Genomic DNA, 14,543 nt, shown 5'->3' on the forward strand with positions numbered 1-14,543 from the left:
AGGCCCTCTCAAAATGGGAAGGACATTTTTAAAGGATTTGCAAAACAAATTAAACACTAAAATAATGAAATATAAAATAAATATGTTATATATGTATGTACATATATGTATATGTGTATGTACATATGTGTGTGTGTGTATAAGAGATTATTGTAGCTCCCAATCAGTGGATAAATGCATTGTGAAAGGATTTGTAATAAAACGTCGGTCACAATTTATAGGATGTTTTTCAATTTCCCTTCATGACACAAAAGGAATTGAGAGCTGTTAACGTGCCTGGGCTTTGAGTGTAAAATGGTAAGATTATCCAGTAATTGGCAAATGTTTACTGTCATGGGATTAAATAGAAAACCATTTAATGTAATCATTCAAATGTAATCAAATCCCCTCCCACCCTAACTCCAGTCTCCCAATTTTGCATTCTCATTCCTCAAATCCTGTTCACCTGTGACTCATCGAGTCCCATTGGGAATGTGTTTGTACATTATGTAAAAGCAGAAATGAATCTCAATTGATATATGCTGTGATGTATGAGAAATATAAAGATTGTCACAATATCATTTATCTTTTATTTTGGATACCATAACAGAAAAAAAAAAAAACAGGACTTTAATTGGGTGACTTGGCAAGCCTCTCGAGGTTCCTTTACCAAATTATCAATTAGAATGCTCACATTTTGGGGAAAATACCCTTGCAAAGAAGTGAGTATGGTCTAGTGAGTGTAATTTTAGCTACCACTTCTGAATAGGTTGAACTGACTTCCTTGACTAAAATGTTAGATTTCACTCACATTATCAGAAACCATTTCAAGCTAGCACAATATATTTTAGAAGAAAAAAGAATCTTACTATCTTATCCAATTTTTTTATCCAATTTTTTAAAATTTCAATCAATACCAATTCCAAATCTTATCTTCAAGAGGCATAATATTCAACATCTAATCTGGAATAATAACATAGCAATATTTTGTCAATTTCCATATGAATTTTAAAAATAAGGCTCTCAAGACACAGTCATCTTCTGTCTTTGTAGTGAAAGCCCTATCCAAGTATGAAAACTTCACTTTTTTTTTTTTTTTTTGAGACAGAGTCTCACTTTGTTGCCAGGCTAGAGTGAGTGCTGTGGCGTCAGCCTAGCTCACAGCAACCTCAAACTCCTGGGCTCAAGCGATCCTCCTGCCTCAGCCTCCCGAGTAGCTGGGACTACAGGCACGAGCCACCATGCCCGGCTAATTTTTTCTATGAATATTAGTTGGCCAATTAATTTCTTTTTTATTTATAGTAGAGAAAAGGTCTTGCTCAGGCTGGTTTTGAACTCCTGACCTTGAGCAATCCGCCCGCCTCGGCCTCCCAGAGTGCTAGGATTACAGGCGTGAGCCACCGCGCCCGGCCGAAAACCTCACTTCTGCCAGAATTAAATCTCAGTCTGATTGGATTAACAAGGAGGGGCAGTATGTAAATCGGGTGGGCGGAGAGACCCTCTCCAATAAAAGCCCCTCGCAGGTCAGCTTCCCTCCAGATCTGAGCTGTCCCTGGATGCAGCTGGAAGCCAGGAGAGAACCTAGCAGAAGAGAGGTACGTTCAGACTCTCAGACTCGTGGAATTTATTTTTACTTCTCAAATTTCTAGGAAGGGAAGATGTGAGAGAGTAAGGTCTGGCTAATGGGGCAATTCCTTAATTGAGCGAAGGTTGTCTGAGGCCAGCTCCATGCCCTGCACCTGGGGACTTTGGCTCCTCTGCCCTGGCAGCATTAAGTAAAACTTAAATTCTCAATACCCAGGTTAGAGAAATTACTATGTCTGTTTTCTTGAAAAGAACCAGAACTTGGCAGGTTTTTTGAGATGGTGAATAGAACTCAGCCATGGACCTCTCCAATGTCTCAGTTCCGCTATAAGTTTTACTTTGTTTGGTTTTCCTGTGCTCCCCTTCTGCCAGCCCCTGGCAGCCGCCATTCTAGTTCAACTCTCTGCATGTGTGAGTCCTAAGTTTTAGATTCCACATCAGTGAGATCACACAGTACTGATCTTAGTTTGCCTGAATTACTTCACTTACCATGATGCCCTCAAGGTTCATCCATGTTGTTGCAAATGGCAGAGTTTCCTTCTTGTATATGCTGGAATTATATTTTATCGTATATGTGTATAGATACACACATGAGAATTTCTTTATCCACTCTTCTGCCTACAGACTTTGCATTGCTTTCCCATTTTCGTTATTGGAAATACTGTTGCCATAAACTTGGTAGTGCAGGCAGCTCTTGACATACTAATTTCACTTCCATGGTATGAGAGTAAGGTTGCTGGATCATATGATGGTTTTATCTTAACTTTTGAGCCACTTCCATACTGTTTCCTATACTGGTTGTACCAATTTACAATCCCATCAACAATGTACAAAGGATTCCCCTTTCTAAACACCCTCTACAAACTTCTTATGTTGTATTTTTGATAATAGCCAACCTAACATGCGTGAAGTGGTATCTCATTGGGGTTTTAATATGTTTATCACTGATGATAAGTGAACTTGAGTACATTTTCAAGTACCTGTTGGGCAATTGTATGTGTTCAAACAAATGTCTGTTAAGGTCCTTTGCCTATTTTAAAATCAGAACATTAAAGGGTTTTGGGGGGGCGTTGGTTTATTTGGGGAGGGTTGCTGTTGAGTTACAGGAGTTCCTTATGTGGTTTAGATATTAACCTAATATCAGATATAAGGTTTGCAAATTTTTTCTCTCATTCTGTAGGTTTCCTTTTTATTTTGTTCCTGGTTTCCTGTTCTATAGAAAAGTTTTTGAATTTAACATAGTCCAACTTATTTACTTTTTGTGTTTGTGCTTGTACTTTTGGTGTGAAATTATTCTGTACGTTTTGTGCCACATCCCAGTTGGACAGCTGGGGAAGTGGGGGGTCTCCAGTGCCCCCCAAGAGAATCATAATGTGACCCACATTTGTAGCAGCCACATGAAGGACAATAAAATCAGCACAGTGAATTTTAACTCATAAATATAATCGTTTCAACATGTAATCAATTTTTTAAAGTTCCCATGGAAAGAGTTTACATTTTTTTCTCATTGTGTCTTCAAAATTGATAGGCCAGGACTGATGACAGAAAAAAAGACAAAGAAACAAAATTGAGTATGTACTTTATACTCACAGCACATCTTAATTCAGATCAGCCCCATTCCAGGAGCTCATTAGCCACCTGTGACTCGTGGCTAGCGTATCAGACAGGTCAGGTATGGACCCTATAAAGCCACTTCATTGCAAAGATTTATGATGGCTCATGTCCTTCATTCCCTCTAGCATCTCAGATATCAGGAGTTCAGGGCCTAGAGTATTTTACATTTATAGTGGTGTTGTCTCTTCATTTCTTAGTAGCAGCGATTACAAAGAGTGGGCAACTATAACTTTATGCAGGAAAGATGAAAGTGTCCCGAGGACTGTTAGCTATTGAACACGTGCAAATTCTAATATCCTGTACATCTTGTCCAGACAGTGGCCATGGCTGAACACTTTAAAGAAATAAGCTCATGCTCTCTCTGCCTAACTTACCTCGAAAAACCCGTGCACCTGAAATGTGGATACCTCTGCTGCCTGCGATGCGTCGACTCACTGCAGAAGGAGCCCCACGGGGAGGGCTTGCTGTGTCCCCTCTGCCCTGTGGTCTCTCAAAAGAGTGACATCAGAGCCATTCCCCAGATGGGGGACCTGGTTTCCAAGGTTAAGGAACTGGAGCCCCAGCTGCAATGTGTTTTACAGATGAACCCAAGAATGAGGAAGTTCCAAGGTAAGGAGTCTGTTCCACCTGCCCCAAACCTATACAGGACCTTGGCAAAACTGCTTTTGTCTCCTCATTAAATATATTAGCTAATTTCTGGCACCTAAAACTTTTATGTGCCCCAACAACATCTGTCCTCATCTCTCAGTATACATCAGGACCACCTGGGGAATTTTAGGGGCATACAGCTTTGACGTCATGTCCCAGATCTGTGCTGTCAAATAGGGTAACCACTGGTAGCTACTGTGCACTTGAAATGTGGCAGTTCCACATGCAGGAATATTTTGAATATACTGCATTAAATGAAATAAATCATTACAAATAATTATACCTGCTTCTTACTACTTTTTATGTGTTTACAAAAAAATTTATTGTGTTTACCAAAGAAACACATTTCCTTGGGCAACATGGACCTGGAAAATGGCTTCTCACCTTGCATATCTACATGAATTATTTGTTTAAATGCTGGTTCCAGTGCTGCAGCACTGGGCTGGCATGAGAATGTGCATTTCTGAGAAGAGCTCAGGTGGTCGTGATGCTGCAGCTCCTAAACCACACTCTCGGCAGCGAGGACATGCACAACTGGCAGTGAAGCCCAGGAATCTGCAATGTGCAACCTCTCAGGTTCTGATCCATGGTGAGTGTGGGCAGTGAATGTGCCTCAGTGCTCAGGCCCCCAGGCGAGGGTGGCAAAGGTACCTGGTGCTGGTAGTTCCAGTAGACACCACGCTGAGCACTGAAGCACCTGCCTCTCTCGCAGACACAGAACTAAGAGGAATAATGCCCAATTCAGCATCAACTCTGAGTTAAGGTGAAAGGTCACAGAGCAGCTGCATATATAATGTGCTAGTCAGGATGCAAGACCAGACCTGTCAGATTCTTGAACCCAGGGTCCTTGGTGTGTGCCAAGCCCTGGTTCATTCTCTACTCCCTGTGCCTGCTATAATGTGTCTCACAATCAGCACTGGATGTGTGGGTATGAATATGACAAATGTGCTTAGGCAGCCATTTCAATCTGCGACATCAAGTGTGAACAAAATAGACTACTTTCTTTTCTTCTTGCTGCATTAAAACTTGTATGTGGAGTGGTGAAACCTGTCCCAGATGATTTTTCCTTGACAAATCCTCCGTGAATGTTGGAAAGTCTGAGCATTTTCCTCTGAGCCAATTCATACTGGAGCTGAATAAAGTTATTAGTCTTTCATACAGAGGCTTATTTCAGAGTCTGCCATTGGCTCCATATACAGACACGTTCGAAAAGGCAGCTCTCTGCACCCATCCTGACAAATTAGGGGTAGTTGGAGATGTTGGCAATACACGTAGTCGTTCTTCTCCAAGTTTACCTCTGAATACTGCCATATTCAAGTTCCGCAAATAAATTGCTTCCATGATCCCAGCATCCCACTCATATCCCTGGGAATCATTTCCTCTATCTTGACTTCCCCAGTTAACCTCTTTAATCTCTGCACTCCGAGAATATCTCTTAATTTTTTATATAAACCCAGGAAAGAAACCTGGAATGCAATTGTCTAATCAACAAGCCTCAATGAAATGTTTGCCAAAACAATTTAGTATTCTACAGTTATTAACATATTTACCATCCTTTAAATTATGTATTAGATAACTATACATTCATAAAATCTGTGCTACTTAGCATAATTGTGAGAGCAAACTACAGTCTTTTCCTTCACGTCTCTTATGTACTAAATGGAAAAAAATCTTTAAACAAATTATCCAAACTTAATGCCAGAGGAATTTCTATTACAAATTCATGGATTTTATACATAACATTTGACATAATAAGGGGGGGCCAGGTAAGTTGCCCCAAGAAATTCTGATCATGGAAGAAAAGTAGACAAAGGAGTGAAATGAAATGAAATGTTTGGGTTTTTGCAGCAGAAGGGATGAGCGAGTCTACAGTGTGTCTTTGCTGAACTCTAGTTTTTCTCTCCACAGTGGACATGACCTTCGACGTGGACACAGCCAACAACCATCTCCTCGTTTCTGACGACTTGAGGAATGTCTGTTGTGGGCATTCAGAGCAGCATAGGGAAGAGCATGCAGAGAGATTCAACCATGCACTGTGTGTCCTGGGCTCCCCTCGGTTCACTTCCGGCCGGCATTACTGGGAGGTGGACGTGGGCACAACCAAAGAATGGGACGTGGGAGTTTGCAAAGAATCCGTTAATCGAGAAGGAGATATCCTTCTGTCCTCAGAACTGGGCTTCTGGACTGTGGGTTTGATAGACGATCAGCTCTACACTGCCAGCACCACACCTTTCACAGGTCTCTGGGTGCGTCCCCGGGTACGCCGAATGGGGATTTTCCTGGACATGGATGTGGGCACCGTGTCCTTTTATAACCTCAGTGATGGGTCCCATATCTTCACATTCACTAAAATTCCCACTGCAGAGCCACTGCGCCCATTTTTCTCCCCTGCAGATGAAACAGATGATGATCCAGGCTTCCTGAGTATCTGTCCTGTGATCAATCCAGGCATTGTCAGTCCTCCAAATTACCCTGGGCAAGGGGAATAAACCCGGGGACACAGAATCATCCGCAGGAAATCGCTCTGTGCTCATGATCAGAGCTAAGGAGTTTTCTGCATAGTACAAAGATACAGTAAATAAAACTGCATCATTTAATAATTAATTATATTGATTAGGGAAAATTATATTTCAAATATGAAGTATCCTCATGTTCTTTTCTTTGAGACTTTTGTTTATATTTTTTCCAATAAATATTTTGAACTTTAAGATAAATTTGCAAGTGCTTTCTTGTTTAGTTCTTATAAGATCAATTCAGTGTGTTATTGAAGTTACAAATAAAACAATAATTTTAATGTGACCCAACAGACTCATTGGTTGATAAATGATTAGGAGAACAGACCTATACAAATGGTAGAAATATATATGTGAATGCATCCAGTTTTATCTAACATCTGAAAAACATTTTTACTTAAAACCCACATTGATGTATATCATGGAGTACTACTCAGCTCTAAGAAACAATGGTGATATAAGACCTCTTATATATTCCTGGATAGAGCTGGAACCCATCCTACTAAGTGAAGTATCTCAAGAATGGAAAAACAAGCACCACAAGTACTCATCAGCAAATTGGTATTAACAGATCAACACCTAAGTGGACATATAGGAGTAACATTTATCGGGTGTCCGGATGGTGGGAGGGGTGAGGAGGGGATGGGTATATACAACCAAACGAGTAACATGTGCAACATTTGGGAGATGGACACACTTGAAGCTCTTACTTGAGGGGGGAGGGGGGCATGGGCAATATATGTAACCTTAACACTTGTACCCCCATAACACGCTAAAATAAAAAATAATAATAATAGAATAGAATGGAAAATAACGTATACGAAAAGTGCTTTGTTGAACAGAAACTTTTCTAAAGAAGACAGAAGAATGGCCAACAAACATATGAAAAAATGCTCAACATCTCTAATCATCAGGGAAATGCAAATCAAAACCACAATCAGATATCACTTAACTCCAGTGAGAATGGCCTTTATCAAAAAGTCTCCAAACAATAAATGCTGGCATGGATGCAGAGAGAGAGGAACACTCTACACTGCTGGTGGGACTGCAAACTAGTTCAACCTCTGTGGAAAGCAATATGGAGATACCTTAAAGCGATACAAGTGAATCTACCATTTGATCCAGCAATCCCATTGCTGGGCATCTACCCAAAAGATCCAATGATACTCTACAAAAAAGACACCTGCACTCGAATGTTTATAGCAGCACAATTCATAATTGCAAGGCTGTGGAAACAGCCCAAGTGCTCATCAATTCAAGAATGGATTAATAAAATGTGGTATATGTATACTATGGAGTACTATTCAGCTCTAAGAAACAACGGTGATATAGCACATCTTATATTTTCCTGGTTAGAGCTGGAACCCATACTACTAAGTGAAGTATCCCAAGAATGGAAAAACAAGCACCGCATATACTCACCAGCAAACTGGTATTAACTGAGCAGCACCTAAGTGGACACATAGGGACTGCAGTAATAGGGTATTGGGCAGATGGGAGGGGGGAGGGGGGGCGGGTATATACATACATAATGAGTGAGATGTGCACCATCTGGGGATGGTCATGCTGGAAACTCAGACTTGTGGGGGGAGGGGGGAAAGGGCATTTATTGAAACCTTAAAATCTGTATCCCCATAATATGCCGAAATTTTTAAAAAAGTGCTTTGAAGAGACAAAGAATCATATTACTATAAAAAATAAATAAATAAAACCCACATTGAACATTCACCAAGGTAGACATATGTGGTCATGAGACAAAACTCATTAAGGTTAAAGTTGAAATAATATACACTCTGTTCTTTAATCCCAACAGAATTAACTGAGTAACAGAAAACTATCTGAAAAATCTCCACATATGTGAAAATTTAAAAACAAAAACACTTCTACATAAAATAGAGATCAAAGGTGAAATAGCTTCGAAATGAGGAAGCTGGGTCAAGAATCCTCTCCCTGTTGTCTGAATTACAGAAGGACAAGTCAGTGTTGGGACTGGGGGCCCAGGAGCATCACAGGTGGCAGGCCAGGCCCCCTCTAAGGAGAGAGAGAGAGGCTAAAGGTACTCCAGGGACTTGGGAGACAGACAAGGGTGATCTCGTGCGACACAGAGTGAGACAGAGCAAGAGTGCTGCGAGGGGGCAGGCTGTGGAGCTGGGGTGGACTATGTACATATGTCCGTCCACAGACAGTGTGGGTGACTATGTTCACTTGCCAGAGCTGCCATAGCAAAGTACCACAGGCTGGGTGGCTTGAACAACAGAAATTTATTTTCTCAGTTTAGGAGGCTGGAAGTCTGAGATCAAAGGTGTGGGCAGGGTTCACTCCTCTGAGGCTTCTCTCCTTGGCTTGCAGATAGCTATCTTCCCTGTGTCCTCACATGGTCGTCCTTCTGTGCATGTCTGTGTCCCTAATTTTTTTTTTTTTTTAAACAGAGTCTCACTCTGTTGCTCAGGCTAGAGTACAGTTGTATCATCATAGCTCACCATAGCAACCTCAAACTCCTAGGCTCAAGCCAACCTCCTGCCTCAGCCTCCCCAGTAGCTGGGACTACAGGTGTGAACCACCACACCCAGCCCTAATCTCTTTTTCATAAGGACACCAGTCAGATTGGATTGGGGCCCACCCTAACTGCCTCATTTTACCTTTTTTTTTTTTTTTTTTTTGAGACAGAGTCTCACTTTGTTGCCCAGGCTACAGTGAGTGCTGTGGTGTCAGCCTAGCTCACAGCAACCTCAATCTCCTGGGCTCGAGCAATCCTCCTGCCTCAGCCTCCCGAGTAGCTGGGACTACAGGCATGCGCCACCATGCCCAGTTAATTTTTTCTATATATATATATTAGTTGGCCAATTAATTTCTTTCTATTTATAGTAGAGATGGGGTCTCGCTCTTGCTCAGGCTGGTTTTGGACTCCTGACCTCGAGCAATCCTCCCGCCTTGGCCTCCCAGAGTGCTAGGATTACAGGCGTGAGCCACCGCGCCCGGCCCTCATTTTACCTTAATCACCTCGGTAAAGGCCCCATCTGCAAATACAGTCACATTATGAGGTACTGGGGGCCAGGACTTAGAAATATGGATTTGAGGGGCACACAGTTTAGCTTACAGACATGTCTGTGCGTTTAGAGGATGTACCTGCGCGTGTGTCTGTGCTGGGTGAGAAAGGCGGAGCTGGGGAGAGAGGGGAAGAGAGCGGGAGAGCTGGAGCAATAGTGCGCACGCGGGGCTGGGAGGGGAGGGGATGAGGAAGTGAGAAGGAACGTGTGAGTGAGGGTCTCCGTGGGGTGCGAAGGCTGGAGGCAGAGGAAATGCGTTTCCGGGGAACTGAATTCCTTTACTGAACAGTCTGTGCGTGCAACGGAGAAGGAGCACACGCGCGGAAAGGGACTCCAGCCCTTCCCCGCACCCCGCCTGCGGCAGCGCAGAGCTCCGTCCACAGTCTCTGGCGCCCTCTGCTGGACAGACTCGCAAAGCACAGGGGAGCGCTGTTCGGCTTCCCCGATCCCGGCCCAACACCACAGCCACCCACACGGAGGTGCTGAAATGTAAGTTCATTAAAAGGTTAGAAACCTCATTTATGCCAGCCACATTTCAAGGCTTAACAGTGGCTAGTGGCATCCCTTCCGCACAGCACAGAAGTTCCATCTGATGTCGTGCCAGTGACCATGAATTCTATGGGAAAAAAGAGGACCCCTGACCATCTCACCTCTGTCCCTCCCACCCACTCACTCTCTCTCTCTCTCTCTCTCTCAACAGAAGAGTTCTGGAGACTTCCAGCATCAGCCAGCATCCGGGCTTGGTTTGGGCACTTCCCACTGTCCTTCCACAGGACAACGTGGCCAGAGCAGAAACTCACTTACACACGCATGCGCACGCCCCTCCCACCATCTCGGGCTGGCCCAGAGCTGCCACATCAGCATCTGAGGATGCAGGGCTTCAAGAGAGTTTGCCATCAAAACAGTTTCACTGAAAGAATGGAGTAGAGATGGGCTGGACGAATGAATAATTAAATGCAGTCATTCAATCTACTTGAAATCAATATCAAGTTACAAGCCAGGCAGGCCCTTAAAGTAGTAATTTTAAGGGTCTAATGGGGAGACGTTCTCATTAACATCAGCATCTGCTGAGAACTGTTGCAGTCACAATACTCCAGAAAATAAGAGGAGACACAAGGTCCTCAAACCTCAAATAATGTGTTTCTTAGATACTAAGAAAAAGGAAGAAAATTACACAGAAAAAATAAAACCATTTCTAGCCTCTTTTTCACGTGGCTATGATTCCTCTAGGTAATTTTCATATATTTTCTTTTCCCTTTTCACAAATGGGGAAAGAAAGTCTCTAACTTTTAATCGTTCCAAGGAATTCAGGAGAATTATGACAATTTTGTTATTACTTTCTTTTGTTTCTTTTTAAAGAAATTGAATAGTCCAACACAGAATTTAAAAAAAAAAAAAATGGTGAAAGCAGAGAGGGATGAACTTAACAAATATGTGTTCCAAAGAGCTAAGTTCCGGAGCACCAGGACTTGGTAAGATGGGGACCTAAGATAACCCTCGGGCTCCAGTATCAGCAGCCCCACCGCAAACCCACACCCCCACCACCTGGATCTCGCCTCAGCCCTGCGCCCGTGACATCAGGGTCTGGCCACTCCCAGATGTGGCCACTCCCAGATGGAGGTAATGCTTCCCCAGCATGACCCTGAGCCCCCCCCCTCGTTGGTCATTCCGCTCTGAACACACTGGGTTACCTGCTGTGGGGGCTCCCCCCATAAATGCATTATAGTTATACCTCTTAGCAGCACCTTCCAATTGCCGGTGCTGCGAGGGGCCACAGACGGAGGGAACAGGGTGGCTCACTGTACAGGACGGCTGGCATCCTCGCAGGGCGAGGCATCCTGGGATTGAGGGGATGCGTCCACTAAGAAGTTTGCATCTATAGAGCAATCATTAAATAGTGCTCTCTGAAATCATAAATATCTGAACTAAAATAATGTGGATGAGGCCAGGCGCGGTGGCTCACGCCTGTAATCCTAGCACTCTGGGAGGCCAAGGCGGGCGGATTGCTCAAGGTCAGGAGTTTGAAACCAGCCTGAGCAAGAGCAAGGCCCTGTTTCTACTATAAATAGAAAGAAATTAATTGGCCAACTAATATATATAGAAAAAATTAGCTAGCCATGGTGGTGCATGCCTGTAGTCCGAGCTACTTGGGAAGCTGAGGCAGCAGGATTGCTTGAGCCCAGGAGTTTGAGGTTGCTGTGAGCTAGACTGATGCCATGGCACTCACTCTAGCCTGGGCAACAAAGAAAGACTCTGTCTCAAAAAAAATAAAATAAAGTGGATGAAACATGTTAAAGAATTATGCCTAAAAGTAGAAAAACACATTCAACAGGAAACAACGGCAGCAAATGGAACAATTTCTCAGGCGAAAACATGTTGGAAGCCCATGGGGCGTGTGGGCTGTCCCGGGTATGGGGCAGACACCAGAAATCCCACAAAATACGAGGAGTAGCAGGGCATCAGCAAACTTCTTCTCACTGAGCCAGCTTGTAAACATTTTATGCTCAAGGGATGTGTCAGGTCTCCGTGACACCTCATGTTGCCACTGTAGTGCATAAGCAACCACAACTTCATTCCAACAAAACTTTCTTACAAAAACAAGTGGCTAGCCCTAGGGATGGGGTTTGAGAACCCCGAGTCCCACCGTGCGATGTGAGTAGGAGGCTTCCACAGCAGCTCAGTGCAGGGCACATCGCACACAGGTGGGGAAAGGGAGTGTCGGGTCCACCGTGGCAGGCCGGCTCGAGGGGACCAACCAGAAGGCCCACGGGCAGCATGGGGAGAGCAGATCAGGCCGTCCACAGCCACATGCCGAGGGCCCTGAAGCATGTGGCCCAAACAGAGTGCAGGAGGCTCAGAGAGGACTAAGCCAGGACACACACCCAGGGCTGCGTCCCACAAGTTCCCCAGCAGCAGCCTTCGGTGGCCAGGCGGAGCTCCTAGGTGCTGCCTGCTGGGTCCCCTCCCGGCCCCTGCCCACCCAGCCCCAGATCCAAAACCCAGGAGAGCACACAGAAAAGCTCCGTGGTGTGTGTCTGTCCACATCAGCCCCTCTGGATGGTCAGAGGCACATCCACACTGCCAGGCAACTCAGCCTGGAACCTGAAGTAGATCCCGTTTAGCCAAACTTTAGTGGGAATTCTGAACCTTCCCCCAGGCCCATCTGTGCACTTCCTTGTAAAGTCCACTGACTCTGGTAGGTCAGTGTAGCCAGAATCCCCACCCTCGCTCTGACCGGCTCCTCACCCTCCACCCTCCCGGGTGAGGTCTGACCTTGAGGGCCTGCCTTCAGCAGGAGCCCCGTGAGGTCACTTAGGCCAGAATCCCCCTCATCCCTGAGGTTTCCTCTCGGTAATTTTCCTTCCACTGACCTTACTGCCCACGCCTGTCCGGGATGGTCCGGAATAAAGGCCGCATTACCATGCATTAACAAGTATCACTGAATTTTCTCTTTAACAAGCTGGACACCACCCTCAGGACAGTGAGCATTTGCTGAAGAGCAAGTCCCGCAGTGAGCGTGAAACGAGCTCACTCGACAATCATAGAGCGTCACTACAGACCCAGGTGCTCAGGACTCTCCCCCAAATGACAGCTCCTGAGAACTCTGGTGGCTGGAATATTCTGGACAGAGGAATAAATTAGGAGACAGAAGATCTTTGGTGACATTTTGTATTTCATAGTGTAAAGAACGAAAGGAAGATGCAGAAGAGATGTTATAATTAGCCACTAATTTATGTGCCATGTTACTATTTGGGTTTTTGTCTTTCTTTTAATGTTGTCTTTTCTGTTTTGACAAATGAAGAAAAGGGAGAGAGAACTAAAGCTTCAAACCTTCGATCCTTTCTTACCTTCCTCCTTTGCTTCTTTTAATAGAACTGGAGTGAAGGCTCAGATATACAAAATAATGAAATATATCCTTAATCCAGAGAGTGGCCGCTGAGCAACAGCATTGTGGAAGACCAAAATCTGCAGGAAGGAGGACCCGCCCTCCCGTGACCCCACCCAGAACTGCCTGCAGCTGGCTCTCCTGCCCTTGCGGCCTCCATGCCAAGGACTAGAGCAGCAGGGGTCACAGACAGCCCAAGTATGTTAAGAGACAACTGTTGCTGCCCAGGGACGGCACTCTCTTCCCCCAGGAAACATTATGTCCCCCCTAGTAATGCCCCCATGTCCTCCTGAGAAGTCACCTCATCCCAACACAGCAAGTCTGGGTGTCAGAAGGGGGATGCCCTTCCCTAGCTGAGCAGACACTCCCCTGGGACTGAATCTTGAACCAGCTGACCCCAGAGTTCCTGCATCCCTGCACCCCATCCTTTCCTGCATGGCGTAGCTGGCGCCTCCTCACCAAGCCTCCACAACCCTCCAGACACCCTGGTCTCCTGGAGGGGCGGAGGCCAGAAAACACTCCTTGATGCTGACAGGTCAGGACCCGCCTCACAGCAATAACAGAATCCTAACCTCCTGTCACCCTATGCACTCCCTTTTGCTCTACAACCCATCTGGGACATGGAACCCAGGGTCATCTCCAAGGCTCAGGGGTCAACCGCTCTCCCGTCTGCAACCTCCATGCATGATGCAGGTCTGCTCTGTTCACCACGGAGAAGGCACACAAGGGCGACTGCCAAGCCGTTCCCTCCTGGTGGTCTTCCTGGATGTGCCGGCTGGCCTGGGTGCTCCCCCTAGGGTCCCCCATGGGAGCAAGTGCCCCAGCGATGTGGCACTCTGTCTCCTCACCTTGAGCCCAGAGCCTCTCTCAGGCAAAAAGGGACAAGAAGGAAGCCTGACTGACCTCAGGGTGCCTGGCTCCCGCACAGCCCTCATCCCTAGGGCCTCCAAGCCCAAGCTGCTGTTGGATTCACCAAGAGAACAACCCAGCAAACAGGACCTGACCCCAGGGAGCACTGGAAGGAGATACCACATAAAAGGGAAGCCCATTTTGCCTACAACAGATGTGGATGGGTGCCCATCACTGAAGCCCCTGGGCTGCAGGACCTGGAAGAATTCAATGTCCATCTACACCTGGAGATGACAGCAGCCCCCACCCCACTAGGGGGCAAGAACCCAGGCAACAAACAGGTGGACCCTGGAGGTGCACTGAGCTCAGCCCAGCCAGCAGAGTCTGACTCAGGGTTTTCCAAGGAGTGCTAGGATGGATTGG

The 14,543-nt window shown here is 45.4% G+C and overlaps 1 protein-coding gene across 1 annotated transcript; it reads left to right on the plus strand.

Moving 5' to 3' along the window:
* Positions 1-3,500: 3,500 nt before the first annotated feature.
* LOC105863302 (ret finger protein-like 4A) lies at positions 3,501-14,533 on the plus strand. Its single transcript, XM_012750225.2, has 5 exons — positions 3,501-3,786; positions 5,734-6,278; positions 9,675-9,874; positions 10,159-10,273; positions 14,213-14,533. The coding sequence occupies exons 1-5, from the start codon at positions 3,501-3,503 to the stop codon at positions 14,531-14,533; spliced, it is 1,467 nt and encodes a 488-aa protein (XP_012605679.2).
* Positions 14,534-14,543: the final 10 nt, after the last annotated feature.

This window comes from Microcebus murinus, chromosome 32 (genome assembly GCF_040939455.1).
Source record: "Microcebus murinus isolate Inina chromosome 32, M.murinus_Inina_mat1.0, whole genome shotgun sequence".
In the NCBI taxonomy this organism is placed as follows: domain Eukaryota; kingdom Metazoa; phylum Chordata; class Mammalia; order Primates; family Cheirogaleidae; genus Microcebus; species Microcebus murinus.

Excerpts from the sequence above, each read along its gene's own strand:
- LOC105863302 (XM_012750225.2), top strand. The coding sequence starts at position 3,501 with ATGGCTGAACACTTTAAAGAAATAAGCTCATGCTCTCTCTGCCTAACT. Across the intron at positions 3,787-5,733 it reads AAGAATGAGGAAGTTCCAAG|TGGACATGACCTTCGACGTG; the intron begins GTAAGGAGTCTG and ends TTCTCTCCACAG. Across the intron at positions 10,274-14,212 it reads GGATGCAGGGCTTCAAGAGA|GGCCTCCAAGCCCAAGCTGC; the intron begins GTTTGCCATCAA and ends CCTCATCCCTAG.